This window comes from Hyperolius riggenbachi, chromosome 4 (genome assembly GCF_040937935.1).
Source record: "Hyperolius riggenbachi isolate aHypRig1 chromosome 4, aHypRig1.pri, whole genome shotgun sequence".
NCBI classification, from domain to species: Eukaryota; Metazoa; Chordata; class Amphibia; order Anura; family Hyperoliidae; genus Hyperolius; species Hyperolius riggenbachi.
The window spans coordinates 494,437,490-494,461,247 of NC_090649.1; the positions used below are offsets into that span (position 1 = coordinate 494,437,490).

At 47.8% G+C, this 23,758-nt stretch overlaps 1 protein-coding gene across 1 annotated transcript in view; it reads left to right on the top strand.

Moving 5' to 3' along the window:
• Window positions 1–4,778, top strand: part of PPP1R21 (protein phosphatase 1 regulatory subunit 21) — a 96,737-nt gene extending 91,959 nt beyond the window's left edge. Inside the window, 1 exon segment of the mRNA XM_068233469.1 lies at window positions 1,462–4,778. Coding sequence (XP_068089570.1) covers window positions 1,462–1,491 — 30 coding nt within the window. The 3' untranslated portion in view covers window positions 1,492–4,778.
• Window positions 4,779–23,758: the final 18,980 nt, after the last annotated feature.

A 23,758-nucleotide genomic window follows, 5' to 3' on the forward strand; every position in this document is an offset into this window, starting at 1 on the left:
AGATTAGGTGCTCTTATTGGAGTGACTGCTGACCGCATGCTTAGGCCACTTGTACAGGAGCAGAAGTCACGGCAGATTTTGCCTTTGAGCACGATTCAGGCAGGGAACACACTTGACTGTTTTTGTGCGCGTTTCCTGCATGGAAAAAACAAGAACTCATGTTAATCAATGGGCTACTTCACACTTAATTTTGCAGATTTTATTAGTTTTCTCTATCAATTACATTAGCTGCCGTGAAAAAAAAAGGTGGCCATACACTTACAGATTTCCAGCCGATTCAACCATCAGATTTCTGTCAGATGTCTGTCAAGTTGAATCTGACAGGAATCTATCTGATGTGTGCCACACTAGGAACAGATTTCAGAATGATATCTATTGGAAATCTAAATGTATTATTGCACCATTAGATCCAATGCAACTCTATAGGCCATCGATCTGCTGCCAGCAGCATATCGACCTAGATCTTCCATCCTGTCAGATTGCTCAAATCCATGGAAATCGATCAAAATCGGCCACACAGCGATAGATTTGAAAGAATAGATTTCTGATCGATTCTATAGAATCGATCGATCGAATGATGGCTAAAATCGACCAGTGTATGGGCCCCTTAAGAGTCAATGTTAAAAATAGGCCTAGCTAAAAAGCAGTACTATAATCAACACTGTATACTTACCGTAAACCCTGCATTAATTTTGTAAATACAGTAATAAAGAAACAAATTAAGACAAAGGGCAGACTTGACTTAATGGAACAGAGGTTTATTACTGTATAAAGAAGCGTAAAAGTAGATGTATGCATCCTGCAAGGCCAGGATTGTGTTTCTGGTCGCTTGTGACTTCTGGTTACCTCCGTTCTGGATAATGGGGGTTATACTGTACCTCTTCAGTGATTTCTGTGATCGGCTCACAGTGATCCCTGGGTAATGAGCCAATGGAATTGACCGTTGCAAGGAGTGCAGCTGTCATTGGGTAAAGTGTAGCAGTGGTGCGAGCAAGTTGGCAGTGGAAGTGCACAGAGCAGAGACCATGAAATCTACGCCCCGGCAGAGATAACTGTATCCCAGCAGGGAGTAGATTTCACTTGCCAGTCATATCCAGAGCTGGGATGGCATTGTCCAATCGTAATGCTAGCAAAGCTGACAAGATGCGCTCCTGGTATCAGTTCCTCTCTTTTATGAACAATATGCTAATCTTGTGAAGCAGCCCCCAGAAGACACGCCTACCAAATGTCCTCCTGCTCCTACAAGCCCCCCGATACCTCGCAATGAGGACAGCCAGTAATTACATTACATATTCCTGCTCTCATCAGACGGCGTTATCTGTCGTAAGCGAACAAGGAGCCCCCAAACAGCTGTTTTACCTCCGCCGCCTCCTCCCGCGGCTGTCGCGCTTCTTCTAATAAACAGAGTTGTGTGTAATGATTGTGACGCGCATCTGAATCTCTCTATTTCTGCGCCTGCAGGGAAATTCCAAGAAGAACAAGAATCGATAGTTGGCGGCAGTCTGGTCGGTGAACGGCTACCATATCCGCGGCAGACGGCTCGGTGACGATGATGCCCTGTGTCACCTTATCCCTGTGATAGATGTGAATCGGATCTCCTCTGTGTGTAAGCACACCACCGCACAGTCCACAGGACTCCAGACACACACAGTTCACTGGTTCTGGGCAGAGTTCCTCTTTATCTGTGTCTAAGCTCCGTTTGATTAGCAGCTGTATAAAAAAAAAATGACAAGTTCTTGTTCTGGAGCCTAGACTGTGACCACTTCCTGTGCTGCAGACTTCCTTTGGTGTGGACTACCTTATTCTCAGAGAGCTCAGTCTGAGCTCCGCCCCCAGAAGGCAGAGAGCAGGCTGATGCAATTCAGGCAGCAGCCCTTTTGTAGAGCTTCTTGAGCTGCCTTAGGTCATGTGATCAAATTGGTGAGAGGATTTTTTTTTTATGTGCAGGAAGCTTACCTCAGGCAAACAGGTGATATGATTATGCTATGAGGTGATCTATTAAGGCTAGGTTGACGCGAATGCCGGATGCACAACCGTATGTTTATATTCTGATCAGAATTGCTGTGCCACATTGCAGCACCCGTTGTGATGTTCACACTCCCCACCATTGTGCGTCCGCCCTGCCGCCGCTATTCAAGTCTTCCCTGCACGGTAGCACCATCTATGGGCTTAGAGACAACTCCATTAATGAAGTCATTAATTAAACAATGCTACCCCCAGTACTACTTCCCCGCAGCTTCCGCCAGCCCTTGGGAGGCACTATGTACCTCACCGCAGCTCCACTGGCCCCCGTTCCCCGACAGTGCGCAGAACGACCTCCAGGTCATCCTCTACTGCACCTGCGCCGCTGTCCGTCACCTCCACCTGGTCCGGAGCGTACTGCGCAGGCAGAAACATGGCGCTACCATTGGATAGATCAATGGGAATCCTACCTAGCAACAGGGCGTGTTCTTATTGGCCCATCACTCAGTGATCCAATGGAAATCCTCCCTGGTGCTAAGTAGGCTTCCCATTGGTCTTCTGCAATCCAATAATATCCCTATGGTTCTGCTGGGACTGCAATACCGGTGCCTGTCATCGTGCGCGGAGGTCTGGAATGGCAAACCCAAGACACAGAAGACAGGCGAGCAGATCCGGAACGCAGGAGGAAAACAGTCTGAGTCCGGACTGGATCAGCTTCTCCTCCCCCCCACGGCGGCGGCGCTGAACTTCTGACATGTCTTCTGGGCGCCGATCACATTATATGGTATGTGATCAGGATCCATGAGACCGTGTCAACGTTACACCGCCACCTGGTGGAGGGAGAGTCTATCACCCCTCTTCCACCACCAGGTGGTGCTGTAACGCTGATCGGCGCCCAGAAGACATGTCGGAATTACATTGCCAGCCTGGTGGAGGAGAGAAGAAGGAAAATGTGGCCCTGCAGCCGAATAAAGTTTTAGGACCGTTTGTGGACCTGGTGTGAACTGACCCCTGTGCCTGGGGTTGCTTTAATAGCACACTTCACTGCACCTTTACAAAAAGAGTGGAGAGGAAATCGACAGTTGTGAGTTTCTGAGCCCAAAGCTTGCAAATACAGAAGACTCTATTGGTCTGAATGAACATGCAGAGTCAGTATTTTCTATCAGAAGCGCCCTCTAGTGGTTGTCAGTATCCACTACCGCACAGGAAGTTCAGGGTGGACGCTGCAAGACACAAGATGCGAGTCTGGCATTCCTCTTCACAGCAAAGTCTTCCTATGGCCATTGTTTTTTTGTTTTTGTTTTTTTTTTATCTTTGTACAGCTGCAAGGACAGGTGCTTAAAGAACAAGCGACACCCATGCTAACCTAGAAATAAAAACACATATATAAGTAGATAAATACTACTTCTACTTACATAACAGATGTATTGCACTGTCCACGTTATGATTCCCATGTATTTTATAAAGGAAAAGCAGAAAATCCTATTCTAGACAGTTTCCATCTTGGTTACCTTTGAATGAAGCTAATCCTGACATCATTTCCTCCCTCACACTTTTTTTTTCTCCTCTTGCTAATTGTGTATTTGTTACCCGGCCTCCTCCCAGAGTCTTCAGACACTCCCTCTGAAATCTATACTAGGAAGTACATTGTCGTATGTTATTAGGAGAAGGAAATAAAGGGAAGAGGAGGAATATATTATAGATAAAAAGACCCCCCAGCATGCAGCTGTTTGGCAATGGCAATTAAAGGGCCAGTACTCTTAAGGTATGTGATAACTCCAAACCATAACAGCAGAAAAAGTTTTGAATGCAGAATTAGCATCTTTATCACTTAATACACCTCAGACCAGTTGCTGTTGAAATTAGATTTTTATGGTGACAGTCCCACTCTAAAAGCGTACATTAACCAAAGTAGATTCATATCATAGAGGTCAACACCACTTAAAACTCATCAATCAAGATTGGATGTGTGTACGCACTCTAAAAAGATCTTTTCTATCACTTCCATGAGGGCTAACAGATTCTGAAGACTTTCAACCGATTGAAGCCCCTCCCCTGGGAATATTCACCTTCTGAGGGGGAAGCTCCTCCCCTGGGAATACTCACTTCGGGAGGGGGGGAAGACCCTCTCCCCGGGAATACTCACCTCGAGAGGGGAAGCCCCTCCCCTGGGAATACTCACCTTGGGAGGGGGAAGACCCTCTCCCCGGAAATACTCACCACGGGAGGGGAAGCTCCTCCCCTGGGAATACTCACCTCGAGAGGGGAAGCTCCTCCCCTGGGAATACTCAACTTGGGAGGGGGAAGCCCCTCCCCTGGGAATACTCACCTCGTAAATCCGGATCTGTTGAACACTATAACTCTTTTAAACACTCCCTTTTAAAAAAAAACCCTCCTTTATTTATTATGGCTTCATTCAAACTGTGTGCTGTGCATTATTTTCAACTGCAGCACCTAAACAGGTACAAATGCACTGCCCGTAGCTAAAGTATCAGCACTGCTGCGTACATTCTCATGCCCACCGGGGACGTCGCAACTTACCTGTTACTGGACCCATAACTTGCTTGTATAGTGTGGAGGAAGCCTGTCACTCATACTCTTCAAAAATATACCGAAAATTTCAGAGCTTCTCAGACTCCATAATTCCTCCCATTTCTCCAGAAGGAGAGTTGCTATTTGATTAAATGCCTGCTGCCGAGCCGGAGGGGTAGCGGGCAGGTCGGGGGTATTGGGCCTAGCGGTGGGGAGGGGAGTCGGACCCCCCCCTCCCTCGCCTGGGTCCCCCGATCTGCGCTCCCCTCCAGCCTGTAATTAGGAAGCCGCTGCCAGATCGTAAGAGGCACGGGCGGGGAGGACTCACCTTTTCCGCGTTCCAGCGAGCGCTCCACTGACGTCACTTCCTGCATCGCTGCCCACTGTATTGTAAGTGGACGGCGATGCAGGAAGTGACGTCAGTGGAGCGCACAATGGAACGCGGATAAGGTGAGTCCTCCCCGCCCGTGCCTCTTACGATCTGGCAGCGGTTTCCTAATTACAGGCTGGAGGGGAGCGCAGATCTGGGGGGCGGCGGCGGCAGCAGCTCTCTCCTAAATTTGCCTCAGGCGGCAAAAAGTCTAGGGCCGGCCCTGACAACAAATAACATTTGTAAAGCGCGTTTCTCCCATAGGACTCAAAGCGCATAAGCATGGCTCCGACCATCGTGGTACAGAGGAAGAATTTTATAAGTCTGGAAATGCCAGGCTAAACAGGTGGCTTTTCAGTCTGGATTTGAATAGAGTACAGTAAAATCAAATACTGTGGAAGACGGCGTTGGAGTGGTCAGGGATAGGGATGAATGAGAATGATTTTGTGAAAAGGTAAATTGTCCCTCAATATTCAGAGGGCATGGGATGTGTATGTGGGGGTTAACTTACCTAAGGCGGCACTTCTCTTCCCATGTGCTCCATGCTGCGCTACATCTTCTTCCACTCCCGCCTTCTAAACTGGGACTTCCTCTCTGAAGGCAGAAGTGTAAAAAGGTGGAGTGCAGCATGGAGGGCATCAGACAGGAAGTCCATGCATACACAGCCCGAGCTTCCCACACACTCCAGGGCAATTCTGCTTCTCCTAAAATCTTGAGTTGGGGGTAAAACGGAAACCATCACATTTCTGAATCAAGCCGCCCTTTTCTGTTTGACAACTTACGCAATTAACATGACGGACCTGTATGTAAATATATTTGGTGCTTGGTGGGTGCTGAACTGCGATGGTGAACTGAGGGACGAAGTTTCACTGCACACAGGCGACTTCCTGTGATTATTTTAGAGGCCGTTGCTGTCAGCTTCCTTTCAGCCTAAAATGGCAGAAGACGTGGACTATGACTCTGCTCCGGGCAGCCCAATACAACGATATGAGAGAGATCTCAGATTCTCAGGAGATAAAGGAAGAGTTTGGGGTTTCTTATAATAATGTTCTCACTCGTGAGAGGTATTATTAGCTTTTTTATGTCAAGTACATTTTACTATAGGCTTCTGTGTCATTTAAGAAAGAACTCCGGACACGCAACTGAAATCACACTTAAAATAAAGGAGACCATTTAACTGCCAAAGGAGATGTGATTGCTTCCCACTTGTTATTCACACACCCGTGCAACCCTACACAGTCAGATGGGTGACACCTCTACCTGATATCCAGATTTGCTATGTCACCTGCCAGCTCATTGGTTAGTTAGTAAATTGACATTATCCAATGATGGGCAGGTTGGTTCCCGGGACCTACAGACCTGCCTGGCTGTGTAGAGTGGCAGTGCTGTGTGAATCCCAAGACTGGCTTAGCAGAATTACAGCTCTTGTGTTTCCTCTATGGATTCAGCTGCTTGCCTGGAATTCCTCCTTAACGTGTACCCGAGGTGACATGTGACCTGATGAGATAAACGTGTATGTACAGTGCAAAACATTAATGACCAGACTGTTTTTATTTTGCTGCCTGAAAGAGTTAATTTTCAGGCATGGAAGTGACAGCTTCTATCTTGTAGGTACCTTGTCAGCAATATAGTAAACATCACTGATAAGCAAATTACAGCCATAAACATTTCCCTGGCAGGAAGCAACTTCTGAGGGCAGGAAGAGATAAAATACATGAACTATTGACCTTTTTCTAACTCTGGGACACTTAATAGGCTGCCACTGATTAGAGACTGTCAAACATACAACCTACTTTGTAAATGTTTAAATATAAAAGAAATCCCTGGGATACTTAAACTAGTCATTTTTAGGAGCAGGAGGATAAATACAATTGTTTATCTCATCCGTTTATTTTCACCTCCGGTTCACTTTAAGATTTTAAAGTATCTTTGACCTGATTGGAAGTGTTGAATCATGATGTAATAAAAGCTGTCATCACGCCATCATTTACCTCTGAATTCCTTCAATAAATTTTACGTTGCACTTTTTTTTTTTAAACCGGATTTTAATTTCGTTACAGTTTGGCTTTAAAGATTTTTGTATTTTTTCATTTATTAAAGAAGAAACATTTAATGTCAGTAATTGTCTATTTTTTGTACAATTTCTATTCTGTTGTCCTCAGCTTTGTGACCTCCATTTTACAGAGGCTAAAAGGGATGATTTGAATTCCATTCAAGGTCTGTTTACTTGCAAATGAACAATAATCACGCCTCCAGTGGTATAAACCTTAATGTCTGTAATATAAGAATGAAATTACGTTTATCAATAAATTCTTTACAAAAAAAAAGAGAAGCTTGTATTGATTTGATTTTAGAGTTTTAAAGAGAACCAGAGATGAAGCACCCTCTTGTATTTTACCTTATAAATCAGTGGGAACATGACAGTAAACACCTAATCTGCTCTTTGTTTCATTGTTCTCTGTTTAATCTGACTGTTATCACCTCTGATAAGAATACCCGACTGAGCACTCAGTCTAGCTTTGCTACGGAAAGATTATAGCTCAGTCTGTCTTCTTTGGTGTCTTTTCAAGCCCAAGCCTGCCCTCTTGTGGCTCTGCTATAATGAGTCAGCTATAATTATTCCCTGCAAAGCCAGACTGAATGCTCAGTCCGGGATTCTTATCACAGCTGATAACAGACACTTTTAGCAGTGAGGATGAAACCGAAAGCAAGGTAGGTGTTTTCTCTAATGTTCTTGCTGATATATATGGTAAAATACACAAGGGTGCTTCGTCTCTGGTTCCCTTTAAAGCACACTTGAAGTGAGAGAAATATGGAGACTGCTATATTTATTGCCACATTTTGAACAATGCATATTGCCTGGCTGCCCTGCTAATCCTCTGCTTTTGATACTTTAAGTGAACCAGAGACGAAGCACCCTCATGTATTTTACCATATATATCAGTGGGGACATTAGAGAACACACCTACCCTGCTTTCTGTTTCATTCTTTACTGCTCAGCCTGCTTGTTAGCAGCCCTGATAATATCCCCCACTGAGCATTCAGTCTGGCTTTGCTCAGGAATCATTATAGCTGAGTCTGTCTTCTCTGTCTTTTCAAGCCCAAGCCTGCCCCCTTCTGGCTCTGCTATAATGACTCGGCTATAATGACCATGGCAGAAATGCAGTCAAGAGGCCCATGGTGACTCTGGACGAGCTGCAGAGATCTACAGCTCAGGTGGGGGAATCTATCCATAGGACAACTATTAGTCGTGCACTGTACAAAGTTGGCTCTTATGGAAGAGTGGCAAGAAGAAAGGCATTGTTAACAGAAAGCATAAGAAGTCCCGTTTGCAGTTTGCCACAAGCCATGTGGGGGACACAGCAAGCATGTGGAAGAAGGTGCTCTGGTCAGATGAGACCAAAATGGAACTTTTTGGCCAAAATGCAAAACGCTATGTGTGGCGGAAAACGAACACTGCACATCACTCTGAACACACCATCCCCACTGTCAAATATGGTGGTGGCAGCATCATGCTCGGGGGGTGCTTCTCTTCAGCAGGGACAGGGAAGCTGGTCAGAGTTGATGGGAAGATGGATGGAGCCAAATACAGGGCAAACTTGGAAGAAAACCTCTTGGGGGGCTGCAAAAGACTTGAGACTGGGGCGGAGGTTCACCTTCCAGCAGGACAATGACCCTAAACATGAAGCCAGGGCAACAATGGAATGGTTTAAAACAAAACATATTCATGTATTAGAATAGCCCAGCCAAAGTCCAGATCTAAATCCAATCGAGAATCTGTGGTAAGATCTGAAAACTGCTGTTTACAAACGCTGTCCATCTAATCCAGGCATGGGCAAACTCGGCCCTCCAGCTGTTAAGGAACTACAAGTCCCACAAAGCATTGCATGAGTCTGACAGCCACAGTTATGACTCATAAAGGCAAATGCATTGTGGGACTTGTAGTTCCGTAACTGCTGGAGAGCCGAGTTTGCCCATGCCTGATCTATCTCTGAGCTGGAGCTGTTTTGCAAAGAAGAATGGGCAAGGATTTCAGTCTGTAGATGTGCAAAGCTGGTAGAGACATACCCTAAAAGACTGGCAGCTGTAATTGCAGCAAAAGGTGGTTCTACAAAGTATTGACTCAGGGGGCTGAATAATTACGCACACCCCACTTTGCAGTTATTTATGTGTAAATAATGTTTGGAATCATGTATGATTTTCGTTCCACTTCTCACATGTACACCACTTTGTATTGGTCTTTCATGTGGAATTCCAATAAAATTGATTTATGTTTGTGGCAGTAATGTGACAAAATGTGGAAAACTTCAAGGGGGCCGAATACTTTTGCAAACCACTGTAGGTATAGGTGCTTTCAGTATAGGTAGTTAGGTATAGGTGCTACCAGAATAGGTTACTAAGTATAGTAACCTATTCTGTATTAGTATTAGTTACCTATTCTGGCAGCACCTATGCCTAGCTACCTATACTGAAGGCAGTATAGGTAGCTAGGCATAGGTGCTGCCAGAATAGGTAACTAGGTTATAGGTTCCTTCAGTATAGGTAGCTAGGTATCCAAAGTAATAGGGGAGGGGTGAGCCGCAGCCTCTCTGGGCCATTGGGAGGGGAGCCTGACTTCTCCCTCCTCCCCGGGGCCCCCTCCGTGCTCCCCCCGTTTGCAGAGTAAGCGCAGCGGGAAGCCTCATATTGGCAACTCGCCTCCTTTCCCGCTCCAATCGCCGGTCAGATGCCGGTGCAGGTGTGGTTGTTATCTGCAGTCTGTGCTGCAATAATTTATAAGCCACATTTTTTAATTAACTTTTGGTTGATCAGCAGTATCAGCATTCCCCTAGTTACAGACAGCCATGTTTGCAGACACCAGAATGAAGCAACCATATTACACCCAGATGTGAGAACTAAGCAGTGGCATGTTTTGCCAGCTGAGGACTTCCATCCCATAATGCACAGCATGTCGTTTGTCCTGAAGTCAGGGGTGAACCTCATACCTATCAGCTTGCTGACCTCAGTTCAGAGGTCATGGTGGACATTGCTGCCGTTCCAATGAAGCAGTTTGCTGGGGGGAGGGGGACATTTATACCGAGGGCCAGCTTCACAGAGGAAGGTGAAGGTGCCCATACACTCGTCAGATAGATTGGCAGCAGATAGATAAGAAATGCATCTGATGATCTATCTGATGTGTTTTTCAGAACATTTTTTACCAGGATAGAATTTCAATAGATTTCAGTTTGAAATCTATTGAAATTCGATCTGATGGCATTTTTTTGCCATCAGATTTCCATTAAGGCCAATGCAAACTGATAAGCAATCTCATCAGATCGACCTAAATTTTCCACCCTGCAAGTTCGATGGAAATCCATCGAAATCGGTCATCGATCGGTCGATTGGCCAACCCGATTTGCGATCGATCGGTCGGCCAGAAAATCGGCTGAGTGTATGGTCCCCTTTACATACATTTCTGTAAAATTTATTTTATAAGCCTTCCATTGCTTTAAACTAACAAACTATTAGGAATTATTTTTTTTTTTTTGTTACATGGATTTAACTTAACACTTACAATTTATATACCTTATGCATGAAACAACTTTGCAAATACTGTTGCAATTTTCGCTAAATGAAATTGAGAAGTCGTCGTTGCGAATTTTTAGCTTCCCGTTTCCTCTTTGGCAATCTCCAGCTGTCTGCCCACTCCCTCCCTCTGCCCTTTCAGTCAGTCTGAAGCCATGATTGGTTGCCAGCTGAGAGGCGTGGCTTCAGCTAACAGAGCACCATGTGACTGAGGGAGTGTTTCGGGCTGGTTTGGTAGGAGTCGGCAGCACAGGGGTCGAACTCCAGTCCTCCAGGGCCATATCCATGCCAGTGTTTACGATGGTGGTTCTACTTGGTGAATTCAGATCCATCAATAAATCTGAGCTGTGTGAAAACATATGAGGACTTTGTCCATGAGGACTGGAGTTCTCTCTGCTTCGCTGACATCCCTGCTTAGTGTATAAGAATCTTTGAGCTTTTATTTCACTAAAACTTTGAATTCTTTTTTTTTTTTAAATGTTTTGTTTTACTTGTTACATAGTCTTATTTATTCTGGAGAAAAGATGCCTTGGAGGAAATCTAACATGTATAAATACATCAGAGGAGGGCAGCATAAAAGATTGGCAGATGAGCTTGTCGTCCCTAGGTTTGTGCAAAGGGGACATAATCTGCACATGGAGGAAAACACGGTTTTGGCCTTTAATTAGGGAAGGGTTCTTTACAATAAGAGGGATTATTTTACCACAGGAGGTAGTTATGGCAAATTCTATATTTGCATTTAAGGGGGGCTTAGATGCTTTCCTGGCATTGAAAGACATTCATGGCTACAATTACTAGGTAATTTCCGGCGGTGTTGATCCAGGGATGTTACCTGTTTGCCATCTGGAGTCAGAAACAATTTTTTTTTATCTTTGTAGCCCTTTTTGGGCTGGTTGGTCCAGAGCCGGGACAAGGTCCTCCAGCACCCAAGGCTGAGACACCAAAGTGCGCCCCTCCGTCCCTCCCACCCCAGCTGTCACACACTGATTGCTATTAGACTAAGAGGGCCACAGGGCCCACAACCTCCCCAACACCTTAATATGTAGTTATCTGGCTTGCAGTCACTGCTATGTATCCCCTTTTCTTATTTCTTCCTGCTTCATATACAATTAGAAATGACAGCTGAATGAATTGTGCGCCCCCTCCTACACTGCGCCCTGAGGCTGGAGCCTCTCCAGCCTATGCCTCGGCCCGGCCCTGGGTTGGTCCATGCCTTGTTACACACGCCTGATTTCTTCAAAGGACGGGTCGTTAGACCGTTCTGACGACAGTTTCCCCAAGAATAAACGCCTTGCTGAGAATCCCCCATGAAGAGATGGGCTAGTCCAAAACACTTCTGTCAGATTTCTACTACCTACTGTAAGTGACAGCAACATAGGAGAAAAGTAATGTATGGCTCATTTTACTCTGGAAAAAATGTACTTATTTGTATATGTTTGCACATATTTTAAATTTTACAATTGTTCGCTGTACTGCCCCTTTAAGGATTAGGGCTATAGACACAATTGTTTATCTCATCAGATTATTTTCAGTTCGGGTATAAGATAAGTCGGCAAAAAGACTTGGCCCGAGATATTAGTGAACAGATACCAGATCGTTTTAATTAGCTTTATTTACCTTTTTCCTCTCTCTCTGACATTATTTTCATTTTGGCATCCAGTAACAGCAGAAAGGGAATCGTTTGATTCGCGCAGCAATCTCCCGGTTGCCGCTGTGCCGGTATACATCGACCTTCACGTCTCGGATCCCTGGGAATAGAGGCTGCTTTTTGTTGTCCCTTTTTTTTTTTTAATGTAACATCTGTCCGGATACTTTCAGGTTGGGATATAAATATCTCGACATTCCAGAAGGTGGCATAAGAAGACAACGCATCGGGCGGCGCTGCCCAAATCGGTTTCTATTAGCAGAAGGCTGCGATGTTTCCATTAACCGTCTTATCTGCCGCAGGTAGCCGCTCGTGAATCATGTGTATAATTGCTGCGCCGCTCATTTAAAGGGAGTCATTCGCCGAGCTGCATTGTTTGTTAAGTGGGAGGAATGGAGAAAAGCGGCTTTGAAATGTGCAGAATTGGAAAATTAATGAATCCGGGAATGTTTTGCAACGTAATCTGATTGAAATGCGTCGCGCGTCTCCGAGCGCCAAAACACAATCTCTTACCTTTCATTTCTCAGTATGTTTTTAATCAGTGAGGGGGAGGGGGGTGATAGTGTCTGAAATGGAGTCAGTGGTGTAACTATAGGGGGAGCAGTTCCTGCAATCACAGGGGGCCTGGAGGTTCGGGGGTCCCCCAATCACTTACCCTCCTGCTCTCCAATACATGAGCTCATCCTCCAAACCAGATGTTCTGGCCACACTCGTTTTGTGCGTTTGCGTTTTTGTAAAACGTTTTTTCTGCGTTTTTGGTGCGTTTTGCATTTTTTTCACGCAGATGCGTTTTGCATGTGTTTACATTTAAATATATGCAAATCAATAGGAAGACAAAAGGAAGCGGAAATACGTCGAGACCTTTATTTTTTAATTGACAACTCATTAAAAAACGCATGCATAACGCAATACATATGCATTACCATAGACTTTCATTATGTGCGTTTTGGCAGCCAGCCTGTGTATTGTGCAACACTACCGGCGTCTGCAGAGCGCTTACTGTAAATCGCAAGTGCAACGCTGGTCCTTCTGCGTCCCATAGACTAACATTGCTGCATAAAACGCTGCTATGCCATGTGTGCACCCGGCCTCAAGCTTTCAGTCAGATTAAAAGTGAACCTGAGGGGAGAATTATATGGAGGCTGCCATTTTTATTTCCTGCTACGCAATACCAGTTGCCTGGCTGTCCTGCTGATCTATTTGGCAGCAGAAGTGTCTGAAACAACTCAGAAATAAGCATGCAGCTAATCTTGTCAGATCTGATAATGTCAGAAATACCTGATCTGCTGCATGCTTGTTCAGGGGCTGTGGCTAAAGGTATTAGAGGCAGAGGATTAGCAGGGCTGCCAGGTAACTGGTATTGTTTAAAGGGAAATAAATCTGGCAGCCTCCATATCCCTCTCACATCTGCTGCATGCTTGTTCAGGGGCTATGGCTAAAAGTATTATTAGGGCCCATACACACTAGGATGATTAGCGGGCGATTCCTGCTAATCGCCAAAGCGCTAATGCTTTTTAAAGCGCTAGTGCTATTCTAACCTATGGCAGTGATCTCACTGCCGTGATTGGCAGCAATCACGGGCATTTTGCGATTAGCTGCAATCGCAAAACGAGTTACCTGCAACAGTTTTGCCGTGATTCTGGAGTGATCATGATACAGTACTTAATAAAGCGCTGATCACGATCGCTCTGAATCACTGTACCGCGGTAAAATCACCCGTGCAAGTGTTGTGCTTTTTAAGTGTGAATGGGCCCATAGAGGCAAAGGGTCAGCAGGACAGCAAAGCAACTGGTATTGCTTAACCACTTCGGGACCGGCCGCCTAACCCCCCTTAAGGACCAAGGCATTTTGCGGTGGAGGGGGGTGCGTGCGTTTGGGGGGGGTCAGGCGGCCGGATCCCATCTGTGGCTGGCTGGACAGTGTTCCCCCCCCATGGAGGCAGGTGCCCCCCCCCCTTCCGCCAGCAACAATCACTCACCTTCCAGGCTCCAGCGATGAGCCGCAGTAGCCCCCTTCTTCTCCAGCCGGCATCTCCGCTCCAAATGACACTCAGGTCGGGTCGCGGCTTGATGACGTCATCAAGCTGGGACCCGGCGCTGACGTCAGACGGAGCGGAGATGCCGGCCAGAGCAGAGAGGGGCGCCGATCGTCGCTGGAACGGCAGGGAGGTGAGTGGATCCTCTTCTTTCCCCCCCTGCCGCCGCTGTCAAAGTGATCACTACGATCCGCCGGCGATCGTAGTGATCATGTGATCAGCAGCCATACGCGATGACTGCTGATCACTGAGGGGAGATGCCAGCTGTCATATGACAGCTTAATCTCCCCCTCCGGGTGCGCACGATCGTGTTGGGACGGTTCGTTACCGTGGACCTGAATCAACGTCCGGTCAAAACTGTACCACCACCTGCTGGACGTTGATTCAACCTACGGCGGTCACCAGAAGGTTAAAAGGAAATAAATATGGCAGCCTCCATATGCCTCCCGCTTCAGTTTCCCTTTAAAGAAAAACATTTCTTTGTTACAGCTGATACAATCCTGCAATAAATCTGAAGTGTCTACTTCCTGCTTTCATGAAAGCAGATAAAATTCTGCGTTTACAAATCAGCTGCTCTGCCGAGGCAGCCGGCTGACACAGCTGAGAGATCAAATTACAGTGGTGATTAGTCATGGCTGAGGGAGAATTACATAGGATAAACTCTCTAAATACATACAGGGTGCATTTCTCTATGTTCTCCTTCTGTCCTGTGCCAGAGTTCAAGTACAGGTTTGCTTAGCTTTGTGGACTCAGTGTTCAGACTGGTGGCAGCGCGTGGCTGGGTGCATAATGTTCAGACTGGAGGCAGCGCGTGGCTGGGTGCATAATGTTCAGACTGGTGGCAGCGCGTGGCTGGGTGCATAATGTTCAGACTGGAGGCAGCGCATGGCTGGGTGCATAATGTTCAGAGTTCAGACTGGAGGCAGCGCATGGCTGGGTGCATGATGTTCAGACTGGAGGCAGCGCGTGGCTGGGTGCATAATGTTCAGACTGGAGGCAGCGCGTGGCTGGGTGCATAATGTTCAGACTGGAGGCAGCGCGTGGCTGGGTGCATAATGTTCAGACTGGAGGCAGCGCATGGCTGGGTGCATAATGTTCAGACTGGTGGCAGCGCGTGGCTGCGCGCATAATGTTCAGACTGGTGGCAGCGCGTGGCTGGGTGCATAATGTTCAGACTGGTGGCATCGCGTGGCTGGGTGCATAATGTTCAGACTGGAGGCAGCGCGTGGCTGGGTGCATAATGTTCAGACTGGAGGCAGTGCGTGGCCGGGTGCATAATGTTCAGACTGGAGGCAGCGCGTGGCTGGGTGCATAATGTTCAGACTGGTGGCAGCGCGTGGCTGCGTGCATAATGTTCAGACTGGTGGCAGCGCGTGGCTGCGTGCATAATGTTCAGACTGGAGCGCGTGGCTGGGTGCATAATGTTCAGACTGGAGGCAGTGCATGGCTGGGTGCATAATGTTCAGACTGGAGGCAGCGCGTGGCTGGGTGCATAATGTTCAGACTGGAGGCAGCGCATGGCTGGGTGCATAATGTTCAGACTGGAGGCAGCGCATGGCTGGGTGCATAATGTTCAGAGTTCAGACTGGAGGCAGCGCATGGCTGGGTGCATAATGTTCAGACTGGAGGCAGCGCGTGGCTGGGTGCATAATGTTCAGACTGGTGGCAGCGCGTGGCTGGGTGCATAATGTTCAGACTGGAGGCAGCGCGTGGCTGGGTGCATGATGTTCAGACTGGAGGCAGCGCGTGGCTGGGTGCATAATGTTCAGACTGGAGGCAGCGCGTGGCTGGGTGCATAATGTTCAGACTGGAGGCAGCGCGTGGCTGGGTGCATAATGTTCAGACTGGAGGCAGCGCGTGGCTGGGTGCATAATGTTCAGACTGGAGGCAGCGCGTGGCTGGGTGCATAATGTTCAGACTGGAGGCAGCGCGTGGCTGGGTGCATAATGTTCAGACTGGAGGCAGCGCCTGGCTGGGTGCATAATGTTCGGACTGGAGGCAGCGCGTGGCTGGGTGCATAATGTTCGGACTGGAGGCAGCGCGTGGCTGGGTGCATAATGTTCAGACTGGAGGCAGCGCTTGGCTGGGTGCATAATGTTCAGACTGGAGGCAGCGCGTGGCTGGGTGCATAATGTTCAGACTGGAGGCAGCGCGTGGCTGGGTGCATAATGTTCAGACTGGAGGCAGCGCGTGGCTGGGTGCATAATGTTCAGACTGGAGGCAGCGCGTGGCTGGGTGCATAATGTTCGGACTGGAGGCAGCGCGTGGCTGGGTGCATAATGTTCAGACTGGTGGCAGCGCGTGGCTGGGTGCATAATGTTCAGACTGGTGGCAGCGCGTGGCTGGGTGCATAATGTTCAGACTGGAGGCAGCGCGTGGCTGGGTGCATAATGTTCAGACTGGTGGCAGCGCGTGGCTGGGTGCATAATGTTCAGACTGGTGGCAGCGCGTGGCTGGGTGCATAATGTTCAGACTGGTGGCAGCGCGTGGCTGGGTGCATAATGTTCAGACTGGAGGCAGCGCGTGGCTGGGTGCATAATGTTCAGACTGGTGGCAGCGCGTGGCTGGGTGCATAATGTTCAGACTGGAGGCAGCGCGTGGCTGGGTGCATAATGTTCAGACTGGAGGCAGCGCGTGGCTGGGTGCAGGCTGGGGCTTTCCTGTCTCCTGCGTGGAAACGTGGGATGTCGGTGCCGGCCATCCTCTCCTGTGACACGGATCTCTTTGTTCCGTGCTGCTGTCAGGCTGGAAGGAACAACTGGAATGTGCAGCCATCTAGACAATCCCCAAATGTTTCTCTTACATAAAATCCTGGCCCGGTCTCTTCTGTTATTTCGCCAAATCCAAAAATAGCTGCTAGAAATAGTTGGAGGAAAAGTCAGCGATGCCTTCAGAAGAATCCGCTGTTACAGCACATGTGTCCTGTTATCTGACACAGCTGTAGGAAGCCGCTACTGTGCGGCCGGACCCTCCGAGCGCTCCAATGGGGGGAAATGAGGACCCCAGCGGACAAACCTTTCATTATTAGTTTAGTTATAGCTCTTTTTGTATCCTCTCTTTGCACAGGACTGCCAGTAGTATTTATAAAAAATGGTGGCGCTTGTACATGGTATTCTGGGGTGATGCTGGCCTTGGGTCTCGCTAATAGGCAAACACCAAATTTCTGTTGCCGACGTTGGAACTTGATTCCTTGAGCGACAATTCGCGGCCTAGTTCTGTACAGACAGTTATACCCCCATTATTAGGTCACCCCCATCTTTGGTGAGAGGGAATAGCATGTATTGCCCCCTCTCCAGGCAGCGCTGGTGTCCTCGTAGGAGAACACCGCCACCTTCAGATGTCATCCAACATAGTCATATACAACTACCCCTTCTCTATAAAGCAGTTGATGTCTACCTCAATGTTCATACCTTTCGGTGTCATTGTCTCCATCTTAAAATCCATTGTTTCTCTTTTCTGGATAGCAACCTCAGTTTGTTCCCTCCCCTCCATGGTACAGTGACTTTTTCTATCCCACAGAATTTCAGCAGTGCAGGCGGGGCCGGATCTGTACTCTTTACTGCCCAAGGCCACTGTCAGCAGCCGCCCCCCTTTAGTATAGGTAGCCAGATGATCCTTCCCACTCCCTCCTGCATTGGTAGCCCATTGAACCTTCGCTGTAGTGTAGGCAACCAGATGACCCCCCCCCCCCCACAACTCCAGTATAGGAAGCTAGATAACCCTTCCCCGCCCACCTCCTCCTCCAGTTTAGATAGCCCCTTCCCTCCAGTATTAGAAGCCAGATGGCTCTCCCCCACTACCATATAGATGGCCTGGTGAGTGACCCCCTCCCTCCCTCCAGTATAGGTTACCAGGCGAACCTTCTCCCCCCAGTATAGCCTGCTGCCCATCCGCCCTTGATCCTGTGGTGCCCTAGGCCATGGCCTATGTGGCCTTAGCTTAAATCTGGCCCTGAGTGCAGGGTTACTTGAGTGCTTTTGTCTAAAATGCTCTGAGACACTATGCTCTCTAACCCCATTCTTTTTGTTGTTAACATGCTTGTGTATTCTTTCATGCAGTTTCCTCTTAGTGCGACCTATGTATTGCTTTGCACATGGGCATGATAACAAATATACTACCCCTCTTGTGTTGCACGTTATACATTGTCTAATTTTAAAGAACCGACCATTATAGGACGATGTGGCCTGATTCGTTTAGCTTGCATCAGCTTCTCAGCGTGCAAAACTCCCCCTGCATGGATGAACTCCCGGTTCCTGCCAAAAGGGGTTGTCTGACTTTCTCGGCGGTTCAACGCATGATGGCGCAATAATAGTTTTGAGATTTGGGGCGGTCCTATATATGAAACTGGGCTTTTCTGGTAATATTTTTGCAAGTGTTCTGTCCTCCAACAGAATTGGCCAGTTTTTTTCTAAATATTTTTTCTAGCTCCTTCCTCTGATAGTTCTATCCCCTAATGAAAGTCATCTGATGTGAGGGTATCTAGGCTGCCTGCCACTTGACAGGAAACTTGACAGGCAGCCTATTGGGCCAATCAAAGTGCGGGGATAATGTCCTTTAAAGTGATTGGACCCGCAGGGGCTCAGGGCAGGACAAGTGGAGCTCTCGTCATTGCCAATTAGCAGGCATAAGTGTGTAGCGCTCGCTTTGCTACTCTGATAAGGCATGCTATTTCTTATAGTGAATCAACCCCAATAAGTGTTGTGATTGCAAATACCTTCTGTTTTAAGAAGGCAAACTTTTGTTCTTCATACATTCCTCTTAAAACAATCCAACTCACTACTTTTTTTCAGGTGTAAAATGTTTTTGCAGAGGATAAAACAATCGGTATAGGCGGCTCGCCACTTGAGATGCACCATAAAACCTCCCCTTAGGGCTTGCTGGACTTTGTTATGACTGTTAGTGTCACATACAAAAACACCAAGAAAAACATTACAATAAAATACTAAACAATACTTTAAAAAGTGTGCTTCCTCTTTAGAGTCCACTCTTACAGCCAGATCGATCCATGACTAAAGGTAAGTATCACCGATCCAACATTCACCACAACACCCAAGCGTCATGACTGCAGAAGTCCTTTAACAAGAAAGGCTCAGAGATTTTACTTGAAAGCAGAGGCGTATCTAGAGGGGTGCTGGCATGGCTCGTGCCACGGACGCCACAGCACCATGAACACCATGCCTGCCCCTGTGCTGTGCCGCCATGCTTGCCCCTGTGCCTCCCCATCATTCAGACTTTAAATCAGATGAATTCTGTTATCTGGGGAACATGGCTAATTAATTTATGTATGTAAGGCGCACTTGAGTACAGAGAAGGAATAAGAAGAGAGATTTACAAAAAAAGTTACTTCAGCAATATACCAAGACAAAAATCACAGGCAACCATCACTGGCGTAACAATAGGGGCTGCAGCTCCTGCACCCACCAAGGGGCCAGACGAGGCAGTGGCAGATGCACATACCGTCCTGCGTTCCATTGTGGAAGTTTCTCTCTCTAGCCCAGGGGTCTCAAACTCGCGGCCCGCGGCCCTTGATACAATATTTTGTGGCCCTCGCTGGCAAAAGCTTCCTTATAGTTCGCTTAAGTGCTCCCAAGTAATCCGCCGCATCCCCACCGCTAAACGAGGGCTGCAGAACCCCCAAATCGCCCGGGGGGCAATCCGCCGGCATTTCCTGGAAGGGGCAGAGCTTTCAGCTTCAGCTCTGCCCCTCCTGACGTAAATCGCCGCACGGATCGTCGCGTCTCCCCGCCCCTCTCTGTGAAGGAAGAGTGAGAGGGGCGGGCAGAGGCGGCAATGTGCCGCGATTGTGAAATTCCTTATGCGGCCCAGCCTCATCCTGACTTTGCCTCCTGCGGCCCCCAGGTAAATTGAGTTTGAGACCCATGCTCTAGCCTCTGACGTGACATCCTGTATAAACAGGAAGTAGCATCACACACTAGAGAGAGAAACATCCGCGCTGGAACGCAAGGAAGGTATGTGGATCTTCCGCTGCCCGCACAGAGACTGATATTGATCCTGGAGGGGAGCGCAGAAGGGAGAGCCCGAGGTGTGTGTGTGTGTGTGTGGGGGGGGGGGGACCGTTCCTCCTCCCCGCCGATGTCAGCATGGCTTTCTCCTCATGCTGTGACCCCTCCAGCCCCCCAGAAGGGGGGGAGGAGCTCAGAATTTCTGCAGGGGGGCCCGGTGGGTCCTAGTTACGCCCCTGGCAACCATAACACACGTGCACGAGAAAGGATGCTGTGTTTAGAGTGGAAGGGGGTTCTGACTGGGGGGGATTTCAGTGTTTGCCATAGGCGCTATATATTACTCAGATACACCCCTGCTTGAAAGCAAACAGAATACAATAGCATAGCATAGTCTGCTGGACTCTGAACAAGAAATTAAGCCTGATCTTTGGAAGGAGCAATGCTGAAACTGCAATATGGAGGACACACAATGAGAAGACTGGACTCATTGGGCTCTATTCATAAAAGGTTACCGCAAGTTTTCCGCTCAAAACAGCGGATTTTCCCGTCCATTTAGCAAAGTGGGCATTCATAAAAGCTGTTCCCGCATGAAAATCTACAATCCCCCAGCAGAGCGAGAAATTTCCGCCTTCTCCAGTGTTTTTCTAGATTTATCTAGAAAAAAGTAACAAAATGGCCATTCATAAAGTTTAGAGGAAGCGGTATGTGGACGGGAAATACCGCTTCCTCTGATTTTGCGGAGTACATACAAGTGAATGGGACAGACCTCCCAGAGAGAGCAGTGCACGGAGGGACTCTGCCGGCTGAAGTGTTTCCGCATGCCATCCGACAGCTTACCGCCTGTTTTCAGCGGGAGATCTCCGCTCTTGCATCGCAGCTGGCAAGATTTTTTTGAATGACCACCCAGAAGTGTAAAATACCGCTGCGGTATTTTACCTCTACGAGTATTTACGCCACAAGTTTTTTATGAATAGAGCCCATTGGAGAAGACCATGAAGCTGGAGAGATGGAAGGCAATAGGAGGAGGCGGCAGCAGAGAATGTGATGATTGGTGGATGGTATCATGGAAGCCACAAACATGAGCTTGGACAAGCCTGGAGAGGCAGTAGATAGAGGGGCCTGGTGTGCGGTGCTCCATGGGATTGCAAAGCGTTGGGCACGACTGAATAGTGATTGTACAATTGCTACTAGAGGAGTGTCCTCAATCTAGATCTTCACAAGAAAGTACTGCAAGATCCACCTCCACACCCTCTGCTGACTTCTCCTGTGTGCTATGAGGACTCCAATGTCGGTGGCTGCTGTGTAAGTCCGGCCTTGTGAATGTTCAGATAAGAGCAGGTGGAGGCAAGCGCAACCCGTTTCATGAGAAGGTGAAATAGCTAAAGGTTTCCTACCACGATCTGCTTATTCAAGCACTATGGAAGCTACTGTCCATGTCAAGTAAGCAGTCAAGGGCAGGAGTTATTGGACAACAGTCGGATGATTTGCATTATTCAGCGGTGCTGCATTGTGGGAGACCTCAGAGCTCACTCCAACCTGTAAGTAAGGAAGCTTTTTGGTCTCTTTCAGCCCCTTACACACTCCTGGGAGTTCTGGTTCACCATAATCTTGCTGGGTAATCTGTAAGTCGTAAGTAAGCAATTCCATGTGAGAGAATCCGCCATTAGTTTTCAGTCTGGTGTCCCGTTTCCGTGAGCGGAGTCACCCTTTAATAAACGGGCAGCTGCAGACCTGGAATGATTTCAGAGCTCCAAGGTTGGCGGCTGAAGATGGACTCTCTCCTTGATAAAGCTCAGGAGACGGAACATCTCAATGTTGTGCCATGATTATGATGGATGTCGGGTCGGCTGGAGAACGGAATGATTATGATTCCTGGATTGTCACTAAGCTGCCGCTTGTCATTGCTTTACATAGGTCAAGGAAGTAATGTGCTTGATTGAGAGCGAGTAATATGATTTGTGCTGAGAGAGGAAAAGCTGAGGCCTTTCTATCTGTGTCCTCATAGCAGCACCACCCTCATTTGTCTTCCATCCATCATCACCCCCATTCTATGAGACTAAAGGATAAGTGTAGTTATAAAGTGCATACATCAGAAATACTCCTCAATACACACAAGTAGCTGGGCCTGGCAGCTCATAGGTCATAGCAGCAGCACCCTCGTTTGTCTTCCATCCATCATCACCCCCATTCCATGAGACTAAAGTATAAGTGTAGTTATAAAGTGCATACATCAGAAACGCTGCAGAAAGGTAAATGCTCCTCTATACACACAGGCACCGGGGATCCATCTGAAAATGGCTCTGCGAATAATGGCGCACGGTGTTGCCGCTAATCCGTTTGTCGCTTATCGCTATTTAACGTTAAAGCCTTATCGTTATTTAGCTTTGTTTATTTTATTGAAAATTAGCGTTAACAGACAGAACCCTCTCTGTACCTGTCCATAACCCCTAGACCCCCCTGGTGCCTAACCCTAAGACCCCCCCTGGTGCTGCCTAAACCTAAGACCCCCCTGTTGGTGCCTAACCCTAAGACCCTCCTGGCGGTGCCTAACTCTAACCACCCCCTGGTGGTGCCTATCCCTAAGACCCCCCTGGTGGTGCCTAACCCTAACCACCCCCCTGATGGTGCCTAACCCTAAGGTGGTGCCTAAACATAACCACCCCACTGGTGCTGCCTAACCCTAAGATCCCCCTGGCGGTGACTAACCCTGACCACCCTTCTGGTGGTGCCCAACCCTAAGACCTCCCTGGTGGTGCCTAACCCTAACCATCCCCCTGGTGGTACCTAACCCTAACCACCCCCTGGTGGTGCCTAACCCTAAGACCTCCCTGGTGGTGCCTAACCCTAACCACCCCCCTGGTGGTGCCTAACCCTAAGACCCCCCTGGTGGTGCCTAACCCTAACCACCCCCCTGGAGGTGCCTAACCCTAACCACATCACAGTCTAATCAATGTCATATGTATGGTAATTAAGACATTACTTTATATTGAAGGAGGGGGACTCTATGCAAAGTTTTGCTGGGCAGCAATTACAATGCTGCTAAGATCATGTACATTTGGCCCTGTCCATAATACATCATGACCACGCCCACCTTCCGGAGCTTTTTTTCACTGCAATCATGGTATGTGTGGGCCCCAGGTTGAAATTTCTCTGGTGGGCCCCCAATGTCCCAGTCCGACCCTGCACTCCTGGGCACCTCTTACCCCCTTTGTGAGATGAACCTAGAGGGTGATTACTACATCCCATTTGGTGCAGTGTACATCCACGCTAAAATGGCTGGTACAGAATCCATCCAACTACTTGTGCAGTTCACCCACCCTGCATGCTCCACCCATGACCATTGACCAGACATGGGCCTCTTTCAGACAGGAGAAAGAACTGTGCTGAGCGCGTATATCAAAAAAGGGCGCCTGGAAAAAAGGGCGCGGGGTGTAGCCGAAATTATAAGTTTGAATGCAAAACCGTATTTTTCGTTTAAGAGGTTATAAACGATAATTTAGTGCTAAATACGTTAAATAAACGGAAATGAAATGGCAAAATACCGTCTATAACAGTAAACGAATTCTGAAATGAAACGTCAAATAGCGTCTATAGCAAAAACTGATATTTACACTTGTATTAAGCATAGTACTAGAATGGTAGGTTTTACAGGTATTTTACTACAATTATACCTAACTTTAGGGTCA